The 27,500-nt window shown below is 46.1% G+C and overlaps 2 protein-coding genes across 4 annotated transcripts in view; one reads left to right on the forward strand and one right to left on the reverse strand.

The window, feature by feature from the left end:
* Positions 1-8,762, reverse strand: part of LOC124619271 — a 31,295-nt gene extending 22,533 nt beyond the window's left edge. The window contains exon 1 of the mRNA XM_047145540.1: positions 8,338-8,762. Within this exon, the coding sequence (XP_047001496.1) occupies positions 8,338-8,590 (253 nt within the window). The 5' untranslated portion in view covers positions 8,591-8,762. The remainder of the gene's footprint in view (positions 1-8,337) is intronic.
* Positions 1-27,500, forward strand: part of LOC124619269 — a 250,941-nt gene that overhangs the window by 161,135 nt on the left and 62,306 nt on the right. For 2 of the 3 annotated variants that reach the window (XM_047145537.1, XM_047145538.1), the window contains exons 4-5: positions 20,295-20,626; positions 25,184-25,375. In XM_047145537.1, coding sequence (XP_047001493.1) covers positions 20,295-20,626; positions 25,184-25,343 — 492 coding nt within the window. In that variant the 3' untranslated portion in view covers positions 25,344-25,375. The remainder of the gene's footprint in view (positions 1-20,294; positions 20,627-25,183; positions 25,376-27,500) is intronic. The other variant, XM_047145539.1, reaches the window with a different exon arrangement.

The raw sequence follows: 27,500 nt of genomic DNA on the forward strand, positions 1-27,500 counted from the left end.
AAATAAAGGCGAAACGCGTATGGCACTAAAATTGTGTTTTATTCAGTTGCTGTCAGACGGTCCATAAGTGAAATTTATCAATATACCGTAGATCGTAAGACTGTAACGAAAACTGATTAGCTATGTGTTATGTTGCAAACAAAGACCAGTAGACAATTAAATAATACTCGAGACAAAAAAGAACATCAAAATTGTTCCTTAAAATGAAAGAGGGATAGTATGGATAGAAAAAGATGAAATGGGTAGATTTAAAGGTAAAGAAGAACTAAGAATAAAACAGTGCAACAACAGCTCGAAGCCGTGTGCCCACTGAGCTTGTAATACACTGATGAATGTATATTTCTCTGAAGGATTCATTTACCTCTCTGTACAAAATTGGCATATTGCAGACTTATATTGAAATTAATAGTGTTACATGTCTATACATAAATCTGTGAAATCACAAATGGATCTAATATTTGATTAATACAAGAAAATATCCGATTCTTTTTCATATGAAAAACCTCCTTTTTCCAATATTAAATTCTTCAGGAATAATATACGGTTTCAAAGAAACAATGTTGCTAAGCCCAACAACCTTCCTTTTTAATAACCAGATTCATCTTATCAAATGCGTGGGAGCATATACTGCTCAGCACACTTCATTAAACTAAAGTTATTTTCCATGGTTAATTACTTCAATAATCTATAATCCCATCATGTACTTTTATCTCAAAGATTATTTAATGCAATCAGTATCCTTCTTTTACCACAATAAGTACATTATAAACTTTGAGCTCATTCTCTGTTGCAAACATATACTTCATGTTCCAGCTGAATATAGCATACTGTGAATCACAATACAGTTCCTTAACTTTAACTTCATCATCTTCTACATCATATCATTCATATCAGCTTCCAATAAAAGAACATGTCAGTCTCACCTTAATCACCTCATTTATCAAAACACGTAGTCAACTGACAACAAAAATATTCTCCACATTGCAAAAATAAAAATAAAAAAGTTCTGATCATGATTATAACATACATATCATCCAAAACAGAGTCATTCCATACCTATCCATAGCTTTCCTCTCCTATATCTTATGACAGTTTTCAAATACTACCTATGTGGTCTGAAAAAAAAAAAAAAAAAATCTCTCCGTAGTCAACGTTCTCTTCTAATGACTGGGACAAGATAAAAGTTATAAAATAACTTCTCTGCTTAATGCATTATATACTCAATGCTAAACCCTTTTTTTGTCTGTTCAGTTTGTTGTAACAATTCTGTTAAAATGCTGACTGTAAATAGTAAAAGATCAAATCTTAAATATTGTGCTAAATGTAAGCCAAAACATGCAAAAACAGTTCCATGAAACTGAACACCAAGGAAACCTAGAAGAACATGAAATGACATTACTTTCCCAAAAGTATTTTCAACACAGATACTGTAATAATGTTCCAAGTAATCTTATATTTCATTTATAAATATTTTTCTGTTCCACAAACTGTGAAAAAGCTTAAAGGATATTTACTGACAAATTCTTAACTTTCTAACCAAATCAATAAACTGCACATTCCACTTTAATGTCAGGATAATATTGTTTTAAATAATGAAAAAGTTTATGAGTCAGAGTTTTATCACAACCCAGGCAGAGTAATATGATATAGCACAAGATAACTAACTACTTCATACAGTATGTTTCATCCTCAGTACTAATCATTCCACAACATAGTTCAAATTGTAAACAAAGAGCATAATAAGAACAAAAGCGTTAGGAAATCACAATATGACACCGATCCTACCATTTTCAAAGCCCGTAAGAGAGAAATTTGTTTATCGATCACTGTTGTTGGTCTGAAATGTAATTTTGTCAGTGGGCTTTTTCTGTTTTTTAATTAATACAAATTGTGATACTTTATTTTTGTACCCTACTGCTAATCTGTTTACATTTGTTGTCACATAGAAGCTACATAGCTTGTGAGAATCAATTGGCACAGTTTTGCTTTCATAGATTACAGCTCTTCACTCAACAGTATTCTGCTAAAAATTATGATTATTGTTGCTAGACTCAGACAAGTGTTTGTGTAAACAGCATTATTAGAGTGCTGATTTGACATATTTGTGGATATTAATGCAGTTAAGTAATGTAGGAAATACATTTATTAAACACTGAGTAACTAGACACAAAACAGCAGAAAGGAGGAGCGTTAGAGCACGTAAGAAAGCTGGCAACAGACTCCTCACAGAAAATCGTTCACAGATAAAACCCTTTTTCACTTACTAATAGTCACCACAGAGGCCCCCCACCCCCATCCCAGATGTGCGGAGCACGGTGGAGAGATTGTCCACAGTCCTGTGGCAGTGTGTAGGAGACTGGCAGCAGCAACACGTAGTATCTTAATGCCAGGTGCAGAATTGTCACGTAACGTAACATAGTGACACGTTTTCTAGTCCTTACGTGTGGAGTGGTGTGAATCTTAGGTGGCGGTGTCCGAAGTCGGAGACGTGCGCACGGGTGCGCTCGACCGGGGCAAGCGGTGAGCCTCGAGAGGGAGGCGGGACGTCATCCGCCGGCTCGGCGGGCAGGATTAGTGGTTCGCCGTACAGAATTTTTGCAAGTGATGTGTCTGGGCCCTCTTTGAGTGCCACACGTATGCCTAGAAGTATCTGGGGAAGTTCCTCAGACTAGAGTCCACCACGGCACACGAGTGCAGCCTCGGCTGTCCCGTGCCGGCACTCGACCGGGCTGTCGCTCTGCGAGTTGCGGGGTGTGGTGTGGATCTCCGACACGCAACACAGAGCACACAGCTGGTCCTACAGGTTACACTTGAAGTGGCAGCCCTGGTGTGTCATCAGGGAAAAGGGGCAGCCTAATCGGTAGACTCACACATTGACGAATGTGTGGGCAATAGAGTCGGCTGTGACGTCCTCCAGAGGAACCGCCTCAACCTACCGAGTGGCCTGATCTGTCACAGACAGTACGCATTTGAAACCCTCAGACAGAGGGAGAGAACTCACGAGATCGACGTGGACGTGCTCCGGCCTGCCGGTGAAGGACGGTGAAGGTGCGGAATCGTGCCCGCCGACCTCACTACGTCGGCACGGGGTGCACGCCCTTGCCCACGTGCAGCAGTCATTCTTGACTCCTGGCCAGATTTAACGTTCAGTTACCAGTGTGGTGGTTGCTCTTATGCCCGAGTCGGACGAGTTGTGTAAGGCACTGAAGACGTCACCTCACAGTTCGGTCGGATGACTCGTCAGACCCTGCCGCTGTCGTCACTGCGGGAAGGTGGCGCATTTTGAGAGTGAGGGAACTCGATCGGTCGGTACGTAGATGTCGGATCGATCTGTCGGCTGCCTGCCGGCGTGCCAGGTCTTCGAGGTCGGTAGGCACGGAGACGGTACTGACCTGTGAGAGATAGTCCGCCACCACTGTCTGTCTCGTGAATGTATCACGCCTCTGTGGAATTGAGGTTGGGGTGGCGAAACCGACTGGGAGGGAGATCCTGAGACAAGTTGCAAATGGCGTCAATAAGAGGTTTACGGTCCGTGAATATTGATGTGTCGACAGATGTGCCGACACAGTGTTATTTTGAGGGGGCCGATAGGCACGCTATCTAATGCAGACGGGCGTGAATTCTGGAACAAGATACGTTATGACTGCTATCAAGAAAATACGTAGCTTTGGAATATACTTAACTTTATTCACTCCTGGTGATACATCTCTCTTGACTATACAAATGAGACTCGTAAGATACATGCACTGTTACAATTGGCGCCTTGCTAGGTCGTAGCCATGGACTTAGCAGAAGGCTATTCTAACTGTCTCTCGGCAAATGAGAGGAAGGCTTCGTCCGTACGGTCGCTAGCAATGTCGTCCGTACAACTGGGGTGAGTGCTCTATCGTATATCAAGACCTGCCTTGTGGTGGCGCTAGGTCTGCGATCACACAGTGGCGACACGCGGGTCCGACATGTACTAAATGGACCGCGGCCGATTTAAGCTACCACCTAGCAAGTGTGGTGTCTGGCGGTGACACCACATTCCTCCCCCGCAAATCGGCGAACGGTCGTGTTATAAGGCTTCCGCCCGCCGTGGGGAGGACCCCATGTTGACGTATGCGATGAGGTGGGGAGCCTAACAACAGGCGAGGCTGTGCCACCCGCACCCGGCCATTCGGTCCGAGGGGAGCTAGGAAACGCCTGAAAACCTAGTCCAGGGTGCACGTCAACATGCAGTGTATGCGCCCGTAAAGAAACAGGAGGGGCCGAAGGGTCGACCTCCATTGCGTCTGGGCACCCGACGCGCGAAGACGTCATGTGGTCCAGAGCGGGCAAGAGGTCCATGGCGGTGGACAGCTGGTCACGGGAAGCGAGCGGCGGCGCGTGACCCGGGGAGGCGCGTGGCGGCTGCAGCGAAGCGTCGAATGCGGGCGGCGCCGGCGGGAGAACAGGCGGCGGCGCGTCGCCATGGGGCAAAATGGAAGGCATCGTCGGTAACACCTGGGGATGAGGCGAGCCAGTAGATGGGTCCCCAGGGCGCTGACCGGATGGCACCGTCGTTGAAAGCAGACGGGGAGTGGCAGAACCCGTGCGACGACAGAGGCGCAGCTGATTGAGATGCCGACGCACCTCACCAGAGGCCCCCAAAACCAAATAAATCGCGCGGCCGAGGCAGCGAAGAATGCGCCCTGCGAGCCAACGCCGTGAACCTCGATAGTTGCGATAAAATACAACGTCGCCTGGAGCAAAAGCAGGAGTCTGCCGCTGCACAGGAACCTGATGCGGCGGATGCAGCAAAGACATCAAGGTGCGATGAGGACGACCGTGGAGCAACTCAGCCGGCGAGCGACCATCTCGGGGGCCGAGAGCGATACGAAGACAAAAAGAGCAACAATGCGTCCTCCCGAGAATGCGACTCTTGCAACTTCAACATCTGTGACTTGAAAGTCCGGACCAATCGTTCAGCGGCACCGTTTGACTGAGGCGAAAACGGCGCGGATGTCAGATGTTGAATACCATTGGCCTGGCAGAATGACTGAAATTCTGTGGACATGAATTGTGGGCCATTGTCGGAAACAATAGTCTGCGGAAGACCTTCAATGCAAAAGATAGCAGACAACGCTTGGATGGTGGCAGAGGACGTCGTGGAAGACATCCGGACAACAAAAGGAAAATTACTGAAGGCGTCGACCAGAACCAACCATCGAGCATTCCAGAATGGACCAGCAAAATCAATGTGCAAGCGTTGCCAAGGAGAAGTGGCTTTTGGCCATGCAAAGACTTTCCGCGGAGGTGCGGATTGTTGTTCGGCACACGCCATGCAAGAAGAACACATATGCGTAATCGCAGCATCGATTCCGAACCAAGTACAGTGCTGACGAGCAAGTTGTTTCGTTCGCACTATACCCCAATGTCCGTGGTGAAGAAGCCGTAAAACAGAGGACTGTAACGAACGTGGGACCACGACTCTGGACTGATCATTATCAGAACGCAACAACAAAACACCACGTCGAACAAAAAGTCTCTCCTTGTGAGCAAAAAATCGGCGAACCAACGGATCCTCGATCCGAGACTTTGACGAAAGCCATTGCGTAGCAACAAAACGCAAAACAGTAGCAAGGACAGGGTCAGCAGCTGTGGCTGTAGCTACACGACGAAAATCAATCGGAAACGATTCGACCACTTCATCGGATTCCGCATCAATGAACATGCAAGCAAGTTCGGAAGAATCGAATGCTTTATCCTCAGCAACAGGCAAACGGGACAACGCATCGGCGTTTCCGTGCTTAGCAGTGGACCGATACAAGATATCGTAGCGGTACTGCGAGAGGAAAATAGACCAGTGAATGAATTTCTGCGCTGTACGTGGAGGTACAGGCTTGGTCGAATGAAAAAGCGATGTCAAAGGTTTGTGGTCTGTGATGATGGTAAAGTGACGACCATACAAGAAATCATGGAACTTAGTAACACCAAACACGAGAGCCAAAGCTTCTTTCTCTATCTGCGAGTAATTTCGTTGCGCAGACGAGAGCAATTTGGACGCAAAGGCAATAGGGCGATCATGGGAGCCAACTTTGTGCGCAAGCACAGCACCGATCCCGAAATCCGATGCATCTACCATCAACAAAAGGGGTTTCTGGGGATCGAAAGGCGTGAGGCAAGTATTAGAAAGCAACGCCGATTTCAACTGGCGAAAGGCGCGTTCGCATTCCATCGTCCAGACGAACGGAACACCTTTACGGCGTAAGCGATGAAGCGGAGCTGAAATGGAAGAGGCATTGCGCACATATTTATGATAATAGTTAATTTTACCCAACACACTCTGTAGCTGCTTTACATTTTGAGGGGAAGGCAATTCTTGTATGGCACGGAGGTGCTCTGGACTCGGATGTATGCCTTGGGCATTAATGACATGTCCCAGGTATGGTAAGTCACGAGCAAAAAACACACATTTGTCCTTCCTCAAGCGAAGACCATTTTGTCGCAAGACCTGAAATAATGTTCGTAGGTTCGCAAGATGATCTTCTTCTGTCTGTCCGGAGATCACTCTATCGTCCAGATAGTTTGCTGCAGTAGGGACCGACGCACAAATAGTTTGTAAATATTGCTGAAACAATGCAGGGGCGGATGCACACCCGAATGGCAGTCTTTTGAATCGGTACAATCCAAGATGCGTGTTAACCACCAATACGCGCTGGGATTCGTCGTCCACCGGTATTTGCAAGTACGCATCGGCTAGGTCCAACTTTGAAAAATATTTTCCTGGGCACAGTTTAGCAAAAAGATCTTCTGGGCCCACGCAAAGTCTCAATTTTCCGGAAGGTTTTGGCAAAATTACTAAGGGTGAGGCCCAGAGAGAAGCTTGCACACGTTCAATTACACCTTGTGATTCGAGATCGTTTAACGTTCTTGCGACCTCATCACGCAATGCGTGGGGAACATTGCGCGCTCTGAAAAATTTCGGTTGCGCGTTGACTTTCAGTTCCAAATGTGCTTCATAGTTTTTAGCGCAACCTAAGCCCGGTGCAAAAATGTCTGCAAATTTGTCACATAGACGAGAAACACTGTCTGAAGGCACAGTTTGATTCACTGATAGGACCTGATTTACAATAGACATGTTAAACAACTGAAATAAGTCTAAACCAAACAAGTTCACTGCAGTAGAAGAATGAAGAACGTAAAATGACACAAGTTTCGTTTGTCCCTTGTATGTTGCAAGAAGGCTGCACTGTCCTAACACAGGAATTTTCTGTCCTGAATATGTGGTTAGCTTAACATTTGCGGAACGCAACGGAGGTTTGCCCAGTTGTTTGTACGTGTCGTGATTGAGCATTGAAACTGCAGCTCCGGTATCGAGCTGGAATGGTATGACCTTGCCATTAAAGTCCAAATCTACAAAAAGTTTATTGTCCTGCTGACGACAAGAGCGACTGTTTTGTGCAATTTGAACAGACACTTGTACAGAATCACTTGCTAATTGACGTGATTTCCGGCGACGTCGACGCACAGTTTTTGTGGGACGAACACAGTCACTATTAGAGAAAGTGTCACTGGACGAAGTGGAATTAATGACATAAATGTCCATGGGCGAAGGTCCACAAGCCTGAGTGTCCTTGGTTCCATTCCGGCGCGAAGCAAAGGGCCTGGAATGGTTGTGATCGTCTGATCTGAGCTTTTTCTGGCAAACACTCTGAACACGTCCTTTCCTATTGCAGAAAAAGCAAATAGCTTGGCGTGACGGGCAATGTTCACGCGAATGTCGAGTAGCACACTGCGGGCATGATTTCACTGCATTTGTGTGCTGGCGCGGCACACCTGGCTTAGAGCGCGGCGGCAGCTGCGTCAAAGTGCGCGAGGCCCGGTTACCGGGCCGCGCAGCGCGTCCAGCGGGCTGGTTAATGTTACACACGGCTGGCGAAGTTTCAAAAGATTCCTGAGCACAGTCAAGTGTGTCTTGTCTATCTAATATGTCTATCACTTGTTGAAGGGAGGGATTTACTAGTTTCAAAATTTGCTCCCGTATGCGAACATCAGAAACGTTCTGTGCAATTGCATCACGCACCATTGTATCTGAATAAGAAAGGCCACAGTCACAGTCAAAGGCACAGTCCCTAGTAAGTCCTTGCAATGTTGCTACCCACTCCCTATTAGTTTGACCGGCCGTATGTTTTGTACGAAAGAACGTATACCTTTTTGCAACCACATTAACCTTTTCTTTGAAATAGGCATCTAAAGCAGACAAAATTTCCTCATAGGACAGAGTTGCTATGTCGCGTCGGGGAAACAATTTCACTATCACACGGTAGGTGGACACACCGACACAAGAAAGCAAAAACGGCTGCCGCTCATTACCTGGAATTCTGTAGGCGGCTAGATGGAAGGCGAACTGTCGGGACCATTCTGTCCACGATTCGTGCACCGGGTTGTAGTGCCTAAAAGGCGGTGCAACTGCGAGTTGTGGCTGCGGTAGCGGTGAAGCGGCGGCTGCCGCATCGTGTTGCAGTGCACGTTGACCCTGGACGAGCTGTCCAAGGGCATCCAATAACGCCTGCGTCTGCTGATTCTGCAAGCGATAAAATTCGGACAGTACATCTGGCGAAGCCATGACACAAATAAATGTACGCAATCAGAAAGAACACGTTTCCTTTAAGCTGCGTCGCCAAATGATGTGTCGACAGATGTGCCGACACAGTGTTATTTTGAGGGGGCCGATAGGCACGCTATCTAACGCAGACGGGCGTGAATTCTGGAACAAGATACGTTATGACTGCTATCAAGAAAATACGTAGCTTTGGAATATACTTAACTTTATTCACTCCTGGTGATACATCTCTCTTGACTATACAAATGAGACTCGTAAGATACATGCACTGTTACAATTGACGCCTTGCTAGGTCGTAGCCATGGACTTAGCAGAAGGCTATTCTAACTGTCTCTCGGCAAATGAGAGGAAGGCTTCGTCCGTATGGTCGCTAGCAATGTCGTCCGTACAACTGGGGCGAGTGCTCTATCGTATATCGAGACCTGCCTTGTGGTGGCGCTAGGTCTGCGATCACACAGTGGCGACACGCGGGTCCGACATGTACTAAATGGACCGCGGCCGATTTAAGCTACCACCTAGCAAGTGTGGTGTCTGGCGGTGACACCACAAATATAGTGGGTGAAGCCCTTCGATATCGTACAGAAGTATTTGATCACCTTATGAACCAGTAAAAGTTCTCAATCAAACACCGACCACTTACACTGAGACATTGTCAGTTTTTTCGAGGCAGATCGGAGTGATTCTGTAGTGTCACCCACGCCCTGTTGCTGGCATCTGCCGTGAGGGTCGTAAGTGGATTTAGCTTGGAGCGGGCGAGGGTAACAGCTTCAGAAAGCGTAGTTCTCAGACAGTTGGACGTGTCGATCGTGTCGTTTGATCCATCGGCCAGGAACACGTCGGGCAAACAGCATCTTGTACGGAAGCTGCACGGGGGAGGTGTCGGCGATAAAAACTTACCCTGACTAGAAGGCATCTTAGTGCAGAATGATCTTCTGGGAGAGGCAAGCTAAGATTGGAGTTGACCCATCTGAAGGGGGGGCGCATGCCTGCAAACGAAACAGTGTGTCCCAGAAAAGTAACAGTGGTGTTACTAAGCTGCGACTTTTCACAATTCATCTCGATGCCATTCAATTCTGATGCCGTGCGAACTTGACGAGGTGCTCCTGATGGTCGCTGATAGATGAGTACACGAGAATATCACTGAGGTACACATAGGCAAAAGGAAAGTTAAACACCACTGAGTCGATAAAACGTTGCTACGTTCGTGCAACTTTTTTAAGGGTGTAAGGCACGAATTGGTATTCAGAGAGCACAAATGGCGTATCGATAGCAGTCTTAGGTATGTCGGGTGGGTGCCAGGGAACTCGGTGACACGCCATACAGCAGTCAAGCACTGTAAACACTCGGACACTGTGCTAGAGTTGTGTGTAGTCCTGGATGTGGTGCGAATTTAGCTCAAATGGCTCTAATCACTATGGGACTTAACATCTGAGGTCACCAGTCCCGTAGACTTAGAAGTACTTAAACCTAACTAACCTAAGGACATCACACACACCCGTGCCCAAGGCAGGATTCGAACCTGCGACTGGAGCAGCCGTGTGGTTCCAGACTGAAGTGCCTAGAACCACTCGGCCACAGCGGCCGGCGAAAATTTAGCATTCAGTAATCACCGTATATACGGAATGTACCATCTTTCTTTAACACGAGGTGTATCGGTGAGGGTCAGTTGATGGTTGAGACCACAGGATATCCGCGTCTTTGACAGTGTCCTCAGCACAGTGTAGCTCGATCGGGTTAAGGTGCCAAACCTTGTCGAACCAGAGTCCCCTCCGCGGTATTTATCTCGTGACAGGTGCCACTGCTGATAGCGACTAAGCAGTAGGTGAGACGGCAGGGGGGGGGGGGGGGGGGGGGGGCTCGATTGTGTGAGCTGCAGGTCGCCGGTAGCAGATGAAATATAACATTGGTGGGAGATGGAATGTTGGCACGTGGGAGGTGGAGTAGGTTCACTGGCAGTGTGAGTGACGTGTCAGCTGACATCGGGAGATCGCGGGTGAGATGCGGTGCGACGGTGGGCAGTGAGTGTGACGGCGTGCTAGCTGCGAGGACGATGTCGCAATCACTACGCACGTCACACGGAAGCAGGTGCGGTTGCCGGGCCTCGTGTATTGGCGTTCGTGTAGTTGCCGTGGACAGAGAGAGCGGCACGTCCGCCCGGGTCGCAACTGTGGGGTCAAGATCGTGCTCGGGAAACAGTATCGGCAGAGAGGCGGCGGAAGTTTGCCGGTACATGTGCAGTCGGGGACGGCGCTGAGTCGAAAGAGATCTGCTTCGAGTTTTGCGTGCAGAGGGCTGCCATCTGAGAGCACTCGTGTGAGAGCTCGGAGATCTGAGAAGGCTGTCGCCACAGGAGATTGTGGCACCGGAAGAGTGGTGGACTGCAGTGCCTCGAAGGTAAGGCGAGAGGTCACAGTGGCAGAGGAAGTTCAACCTTATGACAGGTTTGTCGATTTCTACGACGTAAAAAGTCCAGGGAAAAGCTTATTGTGGGAAACACAGAGTAATAACCTTACGTACCTGTGAGAGGGGATACGTGGTCTGTTTACAGTGACAAAAGGTAGTGAAGCTGGAGAGGGGTCATCAGATGTGACAGTGGCGAGGGTGACGCCGACAGCTGCTCCCGTGTGCACGAGGAAGTGGAGGCCGGACATTACGTCACCACGTAGAGACGGTGAGCGTGTGCCCGAGGTGGGCGCCGTGTGACCCGGACCGGTAGGCGCCGTGTGGCGTAGAGGCGGGACGTGGCGTGGCACCTAAACGTGACTGCCGTTCGTGTTTAGGTGACTGCGCAGAGGCCTGCAGTTGTGAGCGGTGGGCGAAACATCGCACGAAGCTGACACTGTGGACACGTAGGGAGGGGGGACGGAGAGGCAGTGTCGGCGCTCGGAGGCCGGTCGGGCACAGCTTCATCCGTGTGTGGTGCATGTCGGGTCGTCGACACTGGCAGTGTGGGGCGGAGGCCGACAGACGGCAGTGGTGTTGCAGTGGTGGTCTGGCCCGGGTGTGCGCGACTGTGAGCACGTGAGGAAGGGGGCAGCGGGGACGGCACTGCCCCCACCGCCGCAGTCGGCGACGACGCTCGAGGCGTGCACCGGCAGAGGCGAATAATAGCGAATGCTCGGTCAGCGGAACGGATGCTCGACTCCGTAGCGGCAGTGGTACGCGGAAGCAGCTCCGGCTGTACCTCCTGAGAAAGTTTGAGGAGCCGAAGGGTCCAGAGAGTGATGTCGGTCCTAACTTAACTGTCGATTTCCGAGTGAAGGTGCCGTCAGAACTCAGACGGCGTTCATTTGCCGAATAGTTCGGCGTGAATAATCTGGTGTGTGGCCTCCGGAGGAGGACAGGAGAGGTGCTCGATGAGGCAACTTTTACACAATGTACAGTTGCAGTCTGTAGGTGATGAAAGCAGCAGATCACTGATGAGATCGATGTGGTCGTGCCAATGACTGGTAAGGTAAATTGTGCTCACGATAACGTCAGATACAGCACGGAAATCGGGGATATAATCCACTAGGGCAAACCACATCTTAGGGTTGTCCTTTCGCACCTCGGGAAAGCTCAGAGTGGTAGTATTAAGAGTGGGCGAGGAAGCAGCCAATGTGCACTGAGACAGGGGAGCTGTACCGGCCTGTGGTGTCAAATCGTGACCGAGTGGTGGGACGGCCGTTATCGGAACGGTGCCCGAAGCAGCGGAAGCCCGGCCCGGCTCGTAGTCGGACGCGTGCCGGAGGCTGCTAATATCGAGAGTGGACACGGTCAAAACGTGTGCGTCGGTGAAAGGGGCCATCGGAAGGCGGCACGACCGGAGCAGGTGCAGGCAGAGCAGGGGTGGTGTAGTGGAGGGCTGGGCTCTGGGGAGCAGCGACGACCCGAGTAGGTCCGGAGGGGGCTGCGGCGCCACAGTCGGAGGCAGCAGGTGCGGACGTGCGGGTGTGGACGAGAAAAGGATGCTGTGGTCTGTAGCGGCAGGACCGGGTGCGAGTGAGGTGCGTAAGGAGGGTTGCTGCGGCGCCGTCGGCCGATACGTTTGGAGCGGGCACGAGCAGAGTACGGGTGCCGTAGGGCGGTGCCGCAGGAGCCGGGGTGGAAGGTGCGAGAGCGTAAGTGACCGGTGCGGCAAAAGCGACCAGCATCACCGAAAATCTGTGCACGTGGGAAGCGAGACGTGCGGAGATGCGGTCCTCCGACACGGCGGAGGTGACCCGCGTCACTGCTGAAGCGGGCAATAGTGCTGACACGGAGAGGTGAGCGTGCTGGCGTACCGGTGCGGCAGAGGTGACTGGCGTCACCGAGTGAGCGTACGAAAATGAAACTGTGTGACCGGAACCCGTCGCAGCAGAGGAGCCGGTCGTCGTCATCGCAAATTGTGAGAACACTGCAGAATGGGGCAGCACGCTTTGGACTCACCGGACGGGCCGTTTCGTTCCAACCTCGGCCACGGACCGGCAGTGTGATGTGGCGAGTCCTTTACGGGGACGAGGCCGGTGAGCGGGTTACTCGCCACGAGGTGGTAGGCGTGCAGGGCAGCAGACGTTGTCGGCCGTATAGTGCCGGGTGAGGCTGGTGCAGTGGCATCGGAAACCCGTCAAATGAAGTCGTATATTTCTGCCTTATCCACGAGTGACAAGGCATTGTAGGCACGGAGGAGTCTGAACGCGAAGGAATAATATGACCCGTGTCGGTAGTGAACGGAACCGGAACACAAGAAAAAAGGCGATGCACACTCACAGTTTTCAACATAACTAACAGTTGTTGGAGTCACCACTGTGGTTATTAATGCAGTTAAGATAATTCCTGTTACTAATGACACACGTTTTGAGGGAAATACATTTATGAAACACTCAATAACTAGACACATTACAGCAGAAAACATGAATGTTACAGCATGTGAAAAACCCAGCATCAGACTTCTCAAAGAAAGTCTTTCACAGATAAAACACACATTTCCCTTATTGACAGTTGCCACATATTTTTGAAAAAATTTTGATATGAGCTAGAGATTGTGAGTTTAAGTTTTACATTTTTACATCAGAATTGCATACAGTAAATATTATGTTGTTTGCATCACTACCACAAACTAGTCTGCCACTGTTTCTAAACCAACCACCAAGTGAGCTGTAACTGTTTACAAAATTGAAATTTTCAAGTTTTTGTACTTTGGAAAAACTATTACAGATATTTTTCTCCACATGAAATATATGCAAGTGCCAGGTTCCTAATGCTTTTTAGCAACTAATACTGAAACTTCATTTGCCCTAGCCAGTTCGAGTAATGCTTACAATTAGACTTTTACAGCAGAAAACAGTTTGTCTGTAGAACAGGATCCTCTACTGTGCTTAGAGCATTACCTCAAAATATTATCTTCTACAACATTATCATTCAAAGTTTGCAACTTTGCTACATCACCATGAACACTAATTTCAGCTTTGCTGTATTCTTCAATTAATACTCTTGGTGCTACGCCTTTATTCACAGTTTCATAAATTTAACATATTCACTCAAATTGAAACACCTCAACACAAAAGTTTCACGAGCTTCTAAATTTTTTTCGCTTGAGTGTTAGTCCAACCATCATTCTTGCATTTTAGAAATAATTACTGTTACTTTCCATACAAACCCACATAAAATTCCTTCTCCTCAATCTGCAAACACGTAGGTCCACAACAGTATCCAAATTTTTATTCTGTAAGATCCCAGACCCGAGCTTCCAAATTGAGCTGACTCTCTCCTCTACTGTTGTCCAGAAAGAACTGAAAAATAAAAGCTGAGAGAAAGCACACTTTTTTTGCTACGTGTGTGCAGCTAATAAATTGGCAAGAAGGAAGGTCGCACAGTACCTTCTTTTTATTGCTCCTTATTGAATTTGTGGCTCTATGGAATTAGCATTTTTAGATCTAGGCAGAACGACTGACCTTCACTGTAAGATAAGGACAATGCTGCACGATGAAACTTTATCCTTCTCTCTGTTTATTGTTTCCATCTCTCATGTAGTAATTTATAGCAGTTCCACATTGCAGTACAAAACAAACCTCAGCCAGCCAGTGACCTCAAAAAGAAAGGGATACCTCCCACGTCATTCACCTCGTGACTTCACAGTGAAACTATTTGCTCCGTAACTAACCGACAACTGCTCGTTACACAAATTGACGAGAGCAAAGATAGGAGAAGTTTCAGTTCAGCTATCTTATAATACGTCGATATTTTACATCCGGAGATCTTCGTATGTGGTTAAATACTTCTTTTATAAAATTGTCAAATTATTGCTCAAAATATTTCATACGTTGAGATTGATAATTTCAGATACGATTATAATTTTGAATTAAATTAGAAGTACAAAGAGTAATAGTCTTCTGAAAATAAGGCTTACAATAAGGTACAGAGCACATCGTTCAGAAGTGCAGTGTAATATTCCTTCGGGCACGCACGCACGTCCTAAGGAACACGGGCTGTGGTAAGCTGCAGCCATTATGACGTATGTGAAATGTATTTGCAGTTGCAAATACGGACAAATCTCAGCTGTATAATGGAATGGTGACAGCGAAAATTTGTGCCGGACTGAGACGTGAACCCGGATTTTGCACTTATCGTGAGCGGTCACCTGTCCGTTTGCACGCTTCACGGCCAGACCCAAACTTCCACATGTCGAAAACCTGCACCGGTGCGTTCATTATGTACGTTTCTGTACAGGGGAGGCATTTTTAATCGAAATTCACGTGCCCAGTGTCGGTGGATAAATACGATATTGTAGTGCCTGTGTTGTCCAGAAGTAAAAAGCGTGCATCTCTGAAGGAATATTGCATCATACTTCTGAACAATACAGGCACTGAAATATCATATTTATCCATCAACACCAGGCAAGCAGCATTCAATTAAAAATGCCTCCCCTGTATGGAAAAATATATAACGAATGTACGAATGCAGGTTGTGGACATACGGTTGACAATATATTGAAGTTTGCATCTCGTCTGGAAGTACGGTCCGATAGCCTAACGGCAAACCGACTGCTCGCAATAAGTGGGAAATCTTGGTTCGAGTCCGTATCTGGCACAAATTTTCATTGTCATCATTCCATCACACAGCCGACGGTTCTCCGTATTTGCAGCTGTGAATACATTTCGTGTTAAAATAAGGCTTACGTATGTTGTATCTTTTTTTGAAAAATATGAGACTGTTATATTATCAGAAGTACAATATAAAGTCACGATTTCTTCGGATCGTGTCATGAACTGAATGAGTGTACACAGTCTACAATACACGACACTGACCAGCTCCGTAACACAGGGGGGGAGTGATCTGTGAGCTTGCTGCTGCTGTTGCTGCCACTGAGTCTTGTTCGCAGGGGACTGTGCCTGTTCTTTTCCTTCCCTCTTCTCTGCTTACAAATACCCATGCTTAATGGTAGTAGCCAAAATAATGACCTGACCATGGAATATGCACAAATAGGTTGCTGTTTTGCCAGGTGGTGTAAGTGGAACGTGGTTTATGGTTGGCTTACTACAGGTATCTGTGGCATTGCTTTTAGCCTGCTTAATTGTGAAAATGTTAGTGCCTTATGCTGATTAAATATTGAGTGTCTTGTGAAACTGCCCATGGGGGTCTGTAACACAGCATACGCATACCAATGGGGCACCTATGCTGTGAGATCTGTATCATTAAATAGCTAACACAGATTTGGAACTTGCAACTGGGATTGTACACTAACAACTTCAGGGACAACAAAAATTGGATTTTCGGCCTTTCATATAATTATTGATCAAATTTAAAATTCTGCCATAATATACTCACTGAGATGTATGATCTTATGTTAAAGGTTTAACACAATAAGACCAGTATTGTTTTGTTTTATTTTAGGGCACAAGAACAACTAGAGTCGTACGTGCCCATTTCAGAACTGTAGGACACGAAGATGAAAGGGAGTAAAAATGACTACACATTAAGCCCAATTCACAGAAGGAAAGACAGCTAATAAAACGAACTTAAGTTGGCTAAGGAGACGACCGTTTGCCTCTGTTTGATTTCTCGGAGCCTTTCTGGTCGGCAGAGGAAGACTCGGACGTTTGTCGGCCGGAGAGACGTAAGAGGGCTTCACGGGAGTATTCCTCCTATCCTTTCCGGCCTGCCGGTCGTGTAGCAGGTGACTCTGCCCCGAGGCAAAAGTTCGGTGGCTCGTCGCACACCCGGAGCAGGAGACGGGGACACTGTGCGATTTCACAACCGCGGTGCCGAATTTGAGGTCGCATGTCCGCACACTTCGTGGAGTGACACGTAGCGATGACGGTACTTTAAGTGCCGGACGGTAGAACACGTGGCTTCCGACTGGCCGACAATTGCGAGTGACCGGGTGAGGCACTTTTTCCTTCGGCCAGATCTTCCGGACGACCCACTCGTCGAGATACGCAGACAGTCTCAGGAGGAGACGGCACAGTCGCCACTGCAGTCGGCAGGGCGGGGAGAAGGAAACAGAATGTCACCCTCTCGAGCATCCCTGTCGCAGGCTACACATTTGGCCAGGTGTCGACAGGACATTTGAGTGTGGTTATAACGGTGACAGTAGTAGCAGCGCATTGGGTTAAGAACGTAGCCTGCTTTGATCTTTGACAGAAACATTTTTCTATAAAAAGTGAGAAAAAGAGTGCACACGAGCACTAGTGATTACACGTAACGGCACCCTTATCGGAGAGGTACATTTGGATTTCTGTCTCGATCGGACCGTCGAGCTACTCAGTGTAAATAACACCGCGGGACGCATACGGCATTCGGTGGGCCTCGACACGGGCGGGATAGTTGCGGAGGAGCGAAGCTGTGAGCTGTCGTCGTGCTCGAGAATCGGTAGTAGTCTCCAAAACTGAAGTACCGTCGTGTAAACGAGAACAGGATTTCACGTGCCTGGCAATTGCGTCGACACCTTTCCGAATAATAAATGTATTTACCGTAGCTAAAGGACAGACCGTCTTCAGCTGTAAAATGGCAAGGAACTGTGGTGCAGAGGGTCACTGAATCTTTAGCCTCGTTCCACTTACGTTCGGTAGACGTCTTCTACCAAGAGACGATCGGCTCGTGGCGAGAAAATGCCCCGCGGTTGTCGGCGCCTCTGACGGCACACTCCTTCCGACCGTCAGCCTCCCTCGGAGGGGAGCGCTCCTGGCTCAGGTGGTCGTTCGCACCTCCCGAACGCCTGACAGAGGGACCGATTGGCAGTTTGGGAAGGTGGCAGCACGGGCAACCGCCCTTCCTGGGCCGGGTCCGTACCGGGGGGTACGTGCGAACCCCACCTGTCGGTGTGGGGCTACGAGTTGTGCGTTACCGCGTCACCCGTTACGTGTCGGACGCACGGGTTGACCTTCGGGAGCGCACAGTGAGGAATAAGAAAAGGAGGAACCTCAAACACTGGAGCGGAGGAAGGACGGGAGAACGGGAACGGAGAAAGCGAAAAGGACCGAAAAATGTTGGACTGTTCTGATATCGGCTACTGAAAATTCGGAACACACTTCAACGAGAGGACAGACATGTGGAACGAAAGGGAAAAGGTGCTGCAAAAGCTGGGCCCCCGTGGTGGCCTAAGAGTGGCAAGCCCCCTGGGGGGGATGAGACCAGTACGAGACTTAGAAACTGTGTATATGTGTTGAGGTAGAATAACTCATCCCAGACTATACTCGTCCTATGTTTGATAATGAGAGCACGTAATGACTTCTACTTCTAATTCTGCATCTACATCTAATCTAGTCGTACTCTGCAAACCACCGTGAAGTGCGCGGCAGAGGGTATGTCCAGTTGTACCAATTATTAGGGTTTCTTCTATTGCAGTTACGCATGGAGCGTGGGAAAAATGATTGATTGAATGCCTTTGTGTGTGCTATAATTATTCTAATTTTAATTCGTGATATCCGTGTGACAGATATGTAGGCGTTTGTAGTATATTTGTAGAGTAATCATTTATAAGTCAGTTGTTGAAACTTTGTTACTAGACTTTCTCAAGATAGTTTACATCTATCTTCAAGAGTCTGACAGTTCAATTTCTTCTGCATCTCCTTAACACTTTTCCGTGTGTCAAATTAAATCTGTGACCATTTGTGCTGCCCTTCTCTGTATCCATTCAATATCCCGTATTAGTGCTATTTGGTACTAAATCTATGAGATCATTCCGTTTAACATCCCTACAATGATATGTCCAGGTATTTAAATGAGTTGGTCGATTCCATCTTTGACTCATTGATATTGTAGTCATAGGATACTACATTTTTTGAGGTGTGCACAATTTTATATTTCTGAACATTTAAAGCAAGCTGGCAATCTTTGCACCACATTGAAAGCTTATCAAGATCTGACTGAATATTTATGCAGCTACTTGCAGGTAATACTTCATTATAGATAATTGCATTATCTACAGAAAATATGAGGTTACTATTAAAATTGCCCACAAGGTTATCAGTACACGACATGAGGAGGAAGTTTCCCAACACACTTCCTTGGCACACACCTGAAGTTACTTCTACATCTGACGATGATTCTCCATCTGAGATAACACGCTGTTCCCTCCCCACCAAAAAGTCCTCAATCCAGGTACAAATTTCACTCGATTCCCCCAACGATTGAACTTTTGACAATAAGAATAAGTCTGGTACTGAATCGAATGCTTTTCAGAAATCGAGAACTTCTGACGAAGTTCAAACATAAATTCAAACTTTTCCAAAACTTTTTCTTCGTTCCATCCTTAATGTCTGACATTTAACACATTAACACATTTTGTAAAATAATCAGACATCTGGAGCTGTTTTACATATGTAAGTTTGTTTCTTTAAGGGATTCATTTTGGCTAGTTATATTGGTTTGATACTAAAGCTAAAAACCATTACGTAAACTGTCATTGAGCCAAAATAAACTTTTCATACACTAAGCATTTCTTCCAGTTATTGCTGTCAGTGCAGATGCATATAGATTCTGCTCCTTCTTTCAACTTTTTCCCAATAGAAATTTTATTCCGATTTGTTTACGATTAGTGAGAGGGTACACAGTCAGTTAAGAACAAGAAAACGAGGCAAATTCAGTTGTCGTGCAATGTAGATCATGAGAACAGAGAATTTGGTCGGACTAGAAAAGAACCGGGGCGGTCGGAAGCAGCTGCGACACAGACAGTACGAACCGACTCCTCGAGGATTTGCCAGATGAGATTGTAACCTGTTCACAGTGAATACCAGCCGTCTCTTAGCTGACAACCAGTTGGCCCAGTGAGCGTGGACGATGTGGGAGCTGTTCAGTCCACAGCTCGTGGTCTAGTGGCTAGCGTCGCTGCCTCTGGATCGCGGGGTCCCGGGTTTGATTCCCGGTTGGGTTGGAGATTTTCTCTGCCCGGGGACTGGGTGTTTGTGCTTTCCTCGTCATTTCACTACTGTCATCATCATTCGTGGCAGTGACTACATTGGATTGTGAAAAAATTGAAACTTTGTGCGGATGCTATTGGCCGTGCAATTGAGCTCCCGACAAACCGCACGTCGTCATCGTCATCCTCATCCTTCTGTTCACCACTAATACTGACTTCGTTTGCGTCCACCTGTCTTGCTGCTGTGCATCTTCTGTCACTGGAATTTGATTATGTGCCTCAGAAAAGACAGAAAGCATCTGTTTATATGACCGGTAACGAAGTTTCTTTCTTCTTGAGGTTTGCCATTGCTTTCTTTGTAGGTGTTTGTACAGAAGGGGAATCGTTCAGTTGCAGGTACTGAAGACCTTGGTGGAGAAGTGCACCAGAATACACACACTGACGGCTCCCTACAAACTGCTGAAGTCTGAAAGGTGCTCGGAGGCCCTGTCGCAGCTGCACAACCTCCGTGTGCTGAATCTGGAACCGGAATACAAGGAATTCGATCGTAGCTCTACCCAGGAACCTTGTTTGGTGCGACCTCTGGTCAACGGATGCCCGCAACTAGCCGAGGTCGACTTTGGGTTTACGTATATCAATATGGAAGACCTGAGGTACTTTCTGAGAGCCAAGAGGAACACCCTCAGGTCGATACGCATAAAGTGGGCGATGGGTGGGACGAGGTGAGTGTTATTACCTGTCCTCCTAAGATTGTCTAACTTCTACTCGAAATTACTTTCGGTTGACGAGTGTGCTTCCCGTGTATTCGATATCTTCACCCTACACGGTATAACCTGCGCCTTTCTCGTTATGGTAAGTGGACTTTTGGCATATTTCTTCTCGCGTACGTATAAAGGGCTATTAAATACAGATTGTTATGTAGCTAGCTAAATATTGCTACGATTCCTTTAAAAAAGCTGCAGGTCAGCTTTCGTCAGTTTGGTACGGAATTACTTCCATTCGTAAGTGACCGTGCCACTGTTTAAGCCTCCGTATTTAACAGTTGTACCCAGTTCAGTTCTGTGCAATACAACAATACCTGGCAAGCCAGCCTCACCCGCGCATTTTGGGTTCCGAGTTTGTCGTGAAAATTATTCTGCACATTTCATAGTGAAATTAACAGGCAGAATGTGTCATTTCCAAATTAGCACTTATAATTTAAGAAATGCTGATAATGATTCATTGCATAGACACAGCCTGTGGATGAGGAAGTTTTTGAAACATGTATCCCTCAGGGCACCATTCTGGATCCATTACTTTTTCTGTTTATGTCTATAATATTTTACCATAAATTCTTTCTCTTCAACTTGTTGGTGTACATTATTATCGCCCAAAGTAGAAAGCAGCAACATTATGAGGCACTTAGCAACTTGTGTACGAAGGAACTGTTCACGTTATTACGGGAGCTTGTACTGGAGCAGATACCTTAGTTATTTACTGGTACTACGTAGCTTCGTTGTGAAACGTTTGCCGGAAATATCTGTGTACATACTACGGTAAATTCCACAAAGCAAATATATCACAAGTTGGTCCCGCCAGTTGTGTCTTTAAATTCAGTATACTCCAGTTCCTTGACATAGTTTTTATTTTATTTCCACTGATAAATTAATGACTGTTGACAATTAACTGTTATCAGGAATCATTGTGACCTGGACTATCATTGTTTCATTAGTAAGCATCATACAGAGAGACACAGAAACTATAAAAAAAAATTATTCATTCCAACACGTGCAGATAGAATGTAAATATTGTGAAAATAATGTTCACAAAAATACTCGGTGAGCACATGTATTTGCAATGCTGGTAGATGATGCTGACTTTCAAACAGTGCGGTAATATCTAAGTGAAATAAATGTAACAACTGGGAAAAAAAATTATAAAAAATAACTCACGATCTTTGTTATCATCCAGGACAGAACAACAGATTTCGAGCAGTAACAAAAGCTTCACTCTGAAACACATAATTCGAGCTCACTACAATCACTGGTGTACGAACCTGCTGAGTGGTGAACTAATAAACTGATCAGGCCCTGACTGAATTACAGCAGTCGGTCGGGAAGTTACCGTAGCTGTACCGTAGGAGCGGCTGCCGACACCTCCAGTTTAGTCTCGCAGGTATTCCAGTACTACACTCCATTCACTGAAATGACAGACAGCCTGCGGACACGACGAGGCACGTGACCGCAGCACTGCCACCGAGAGGTGAGCAATACGGGGCACACTTCACTCAGTTTGGCCACGTCTGTTGCGATTGTAAGTCATTAGTGTGTGATCTTAGATTCTGATTGTAAAGTTCGTCTCGTTTGAAAGCCCAGTTTTTGATTATTCGTGTGTCAGTGTCAGTGATTGTAATCACATTCGTCATTCATTATTTTTGTGGTCACCTAGTAGCTATCCCCTTTATTTCTATTTGTATAACATAGGAGTAAACTTGTCATGTTGTCCTCTGCGGAGACGGTGAGCGAGGCCGACTTGTCAGATTTGACTCTAACTGAGAAGTGATCAAAGAAGAAGTCATTAACTTCTGTGGAGAAGCACATGGCTCTTAATCTGTGTAAAATGGAGCTGTTGTATCCAGAGCAGTCAGTGACCAATATTGTTTTGAAAAAAACTTGGTTGTCACACTCTTCAAAGTCTCCCAAGAAAGAAAAATCATGACAAACTTTCAGGAAGTATTGGTGACTTCGATAGAACTGCGATACGAAGGAAATTTTTTGTAACATGTCACTAACAACTGACAAAGTGCTTGTGGCCACGATTAAAAATCCACATTTGAGCAACTTCCATATATCATTTTATTATCATACAGTTTTAAAAGAAATGAATTTTAAATACTTTCGGTGTGGATGCAGTAGCGTGCTAATAGACAGAGATGATTTCAGGGAGGCAGTGTCACCTACAAATGATAAATTGTTGAGAGATGAAGGAAGACCCGTCTATTGTTTGGACGAGACATGGCCAAATACACGACATACCTGAAGTAACGTCTCGGTGCACAAGTCCATAAAATCCTCTAAACAAGCATTTCTATCTGCATTATCCACTGGAAACAGGTAAAGGTAAATGCCTGATTATCACACATATTGGGAGCAAAGCAGGTTTTGTCAGAGGCAGTGTGTGAACTTTCAAATCCAAGACGGGCCCAAGAAAAGTGGAGGCTACTGTGAGGAGATGTGCAACAGTACATTCGAGAAGTGGTTTGAAGACTTTTTCTTCGGCTTCAGCAAAAAGAAGTTACTGTTCTCGATAACATGTCGTGCTATTCTTGTTGAAAAGAAGAAGTACCTAATCTGAATGCCAATAAGCGAGATATACCGGAATAACTAAAATCTAAAAATATTGTTATTGGAAAATGGAGTATTGAAGAAAGAATTACTGGAAATTGTTAAAAAAGAACAGAGTAGTGCACAAAGAATATGCAGTGGATGAAATGGCTGATGGAGCAGGGAAAACTTTTCTTCTGATTCCTCCATACCTGGTGAATTAAACATAATCGAGGTAGTTTGGGCCAAAATCGAAGGCTGTGTTGCAGAAAAAGACAGAACACACAAAATGTCAGAAGTTAAAGAACTATTAAAACAAGCAGTGACTGCAGAAGAGTGAAACAAATGTGTTTTCCATGTGATGGAAAAAGTTTGACCTCAAATGTGGAAATTAGACTGCATTATAAAAGAGAGAAAAGAGTGTTTTGTTATAAACTTGAATCAAAGCAGTTCAACTTCAACAGAATAAGTTTTATTCTTCCTTTAACATTATTGTGGGTCACGTGAAACTGTGTCTGTTTCATTCCAGCTCTCAGTGAATAGACTAATGTGGAGATTTTCCACACTCAGGTTATCCGCTGGACTCAAATTTTCCTGATTTCAGCACATAAATGGTAATTCCTATAAACATGTAACAATACCACTGTGGCTTTAGCTAAACTTCTGCACAGACTGTTCAGAATTTTTAACTTTTCTCTGTCTAGGATCACTGGAATTGTGTTTGTATCTTTTGTAGTTTGTCAAACGTTAATTCTAGATATCTGCTGCCCCCTTTTGCGTAAACCCTGTACTTTGACAAGAGGTCATCGAGCCAATGTAGTCTTTCGAAATGACTGTTTTTGCACGTGAGACGACAACTCACGGGCAATAATAGAAGAGATGCTCCACACTGGCTCTAAATACACGTGGGTGTCCGATCGACTGACGGGCACTCATCAATGGGCAATACCGGCAGCGTACCATTTACTTCTGAAGATGTCTCCCAAAACGGGAGACAAAGAGCCAGAGAAAAGTTTTATATATTGACCTCAGCTTCTCAGCTCAGAAGTTTAAACTGGACTAAACACCAGCTTCGAGAACCTACGTGTTGTTTACGAAGATGTCTCGTACAAAGATTTTCATTTCGGCAATATATTCTCACGAACAATTGTGCCTGTATATGTCAATAATCATTTAAAGGCAGAATGTTGTAAAAGAACTTTTTGTTTTACTTATTTTACTGAATTACATGAGCAAGCAACAGCTGGCAGCACTGACTTATTGGTCATCATATACACACAATAAATAAATATGAAATGCCCAGTTTCTGAAGACAAAAAACAAAAAAGAGAAAAAACTGTATGTTGAAGCCTTAGCAGTATTAAAAGCTGACTTCGGAAACACTATTTCATCACCAACTGAATGTGTTAATATGTTGGGCCTTAACTCTCACCATTATGTCTAACGTATATTAGTATAATTTATCAAAAAACAAAGATGATGTGACTTACCAAACGAAAGCGCTGGCAGGTCAAAAGACACACAAACAAACACAAACATACACACAAAATTCAAGCTTTCGCAACAAACTGTTGCCTCATCAGGAAAGAGGGAAGGAGAGGGAAAGACGAAAGGATGTGGGTTTTAAGGGAGAGGGTAAGGAGTCATTCCAATCCCGGGAGCGGAAAGACTTACCTTAGGAAGAAAAAAGGACGGGTATACACTTGCACACACGCACATATCCATCCACACAATACAGACACAAGCAGACATATATTAGTATAATTCATCCCTGATGGGTATACTTTCTGTGACACTAATAGTAATGATCTCAGCAGCGAATGATGCGATAGTGACAGTTGAACACGTTGTTGTTGCAAATACAGTATAAGAACTATTAATTTAGAGTTATAATATAAAGTACTCTGTTTCTTTGGTCTTTTGAAACGTGACGGGAGACGAATAATTCTGAAAGACCCCATTTCTGTTGTTACACAGCTGTGTCCCACCGTTGCTGGAGGCCTGCACCGAGTTGGAACGTCTGGAACTCTGCGAGGATGACGACTTTGAGATGGTCCACAGTATACCGAGAGAGGCGTTCACTGCCCTGGGAAAGCTGAAGAACTTGCAGGAACTCAGGATATCGATCCCTATTTGACTACCGCCTGGAGTTGCTCCTCTGGCATTTAAGTAAGTTAAGTGGTGAACGTAAACATTTCTTGTGAGTGCTTAATGCATTGGGGATGGAGTCTATTAAAATGGGATAGGAGAGAAAAAGAGGAGGAGAAAGGAATATGCAGGTACTCTGGAGGGATAGAAAGTGCGTAGAGGCCGGGGCGAGGGCACCGTAGAGGTTACAGGACGGTGGAGGCTGGGGACTGGCAGAAGTCGGGCTAGGGGAGTTACGGGAATGGTAGATACGTTCCTAATTGAGTTCCTACCTATTCAGTTCACGTAAAAATCCAGACGGCATGGGCCGCGAAGCGGATGTCGAAGTCGAGCACACTGTACCGGGTGTGACTCTCGGCAGCCGTGTGGCCGCCGTCCCTCGGCCACAGTCGGACAGTGGCCATTTGCGTGGACAGACAACTTGTCAGTTTCGTGCCTACGCGGGATGCTACCTCTACATTCGCACTCCGCAACCCACCGTACCCTGTACCACTACTACTCATTTCCTGTCCTGCTCCACTCGCAGACTAGGTCGCACTACTGCCCTATATGCAGTCTCCTTTACAGATGAATCGTACTTTCCTAAAATTCTCCGAATAGATGAAAGTCGACCGTTCACCTTACCCGATTGTTCCGTTTCGTACCACTTTGCAGTGTTACACACAGATATTTAAATGATGTGACTGTGTCACACAGGACACTACTAATGCTACATCCGAACATTACGGATTAGTTTTTGCTACTCATCCACATAAACTTACATTTTCCTACATTTAGGGCTAGCTGCCATTCATCACACCAACGAGAAATTCCGTCCAAGTCATTTCGTCTTCTCCTGCAGTCACTCAGTGACGACACATTGCCGTACACCTCGATGTCACTGGCAAATGACGGCAGGTTGCTGCCCACCCCGTCTTAGATATTATAGATATAGATTATTATATATTATATATATAGATAATAACAGAAGTCCTGTTGCATTTCCCTGGGGCACTCCTGACAATCCCCTTGTCTCTGACGAACACTCACCATTTCTATAATTTAAAGTGTCTTTGAGCCACTCACGTATCGGGGAACTTGTACTTTCATTAAGAGCCTGCAGTGGAATGCTTTCTGAAAATCTAGAAGTATGGGATCTGCCCAGTGCCGGAGCCCTTCATCTATAGTTTGCAGTATATCACGTGAGAAAAGGACGAGCCGAGATTCACACGTGCGATGCTTTTTAAAACTGAGTTGATTTCTGGACATGAGATTTTCAGTCCCTAGGAAATTTATTATATTAGAGCTCAGAACATGTTCAAGAATTCTGTAGCAAACCAGTGTTAAGGATATTGGTGTCTAATTTTGTGAGTCAATTCTTTTACCCTTCTCGTATACGGGAGTCACCTGCATTGTTTTACAGTCGAGTAGGCCTTTGCGCTGGGTGATTTGCAATAAATGCCGAGCTGTAGAGTACTCTTTGTAATACTGAATTACAATTTCATACAAACCTGGTGACTTATTTGTTTGCAACTCTTTCAGTTGTTTCTTTACACAAGAGACGCTTATTACTACGTCATCCGTATCGGGCTCAGTACAGTGTTCAAACGACAGTACGTTCGTACGATTCTCTCGTGTTAACGATTCCGTACACGTGGAATTTAAAGCTTCCATTTTCATTTGCTGTCTTCGACTGCCACACCAGACTGGACATCGAGTGACCGGACGAAAGCCTCAGATACACTTAGCGAGTTTATGTAGGACCAGAAATGCCACACAGTGGTTGCAGGTAAGTACACAGCCGACGTGGCTGCTACCACAGGTGGCCCAGATTTTGATGGGGTGGGAAACATCTGTCACAGAACTGGAGTAGTCGTCAGTGATAGGAAGTACGGAGCAGATCTCGCACGTAGGTCTATTACTGGGATATCGGCACGAGGGTAGGGTTTAGGATCGAGGGTGGAGTAGGAACAGACAGAGATATCGCGTATGTCAGATGAGCACTGGGATACTACTGTAGGGGGGTCGGGGGAGATAGTGAGGAGGACATTCCTCATTTCAGGACACGAGAGGCAGTCCTAACCCTAGTGGTGATTCACTTGTTCCAATCCTGGATGCCACTAGTCACAAAGTGATCTGCTCCTTTGTGGCCAGTCGGTGGGTACGA

This window comes from Schistocerca americana, chromosome 6, assembly GCF_021461395.2.
Source record: "Schistocerca americana isolate TAMUIC-IGC-003095 chromosome 6, iqSchAmer2.1, whole genome shotgun sequence".
In the NCBI taxonomy this organism is placed as follows: Eukaryota; Metazoa; Arthropoda; class Insecta; order Orthoptera; family Acrididae; genus Schistocerca; species Schistocerca americana.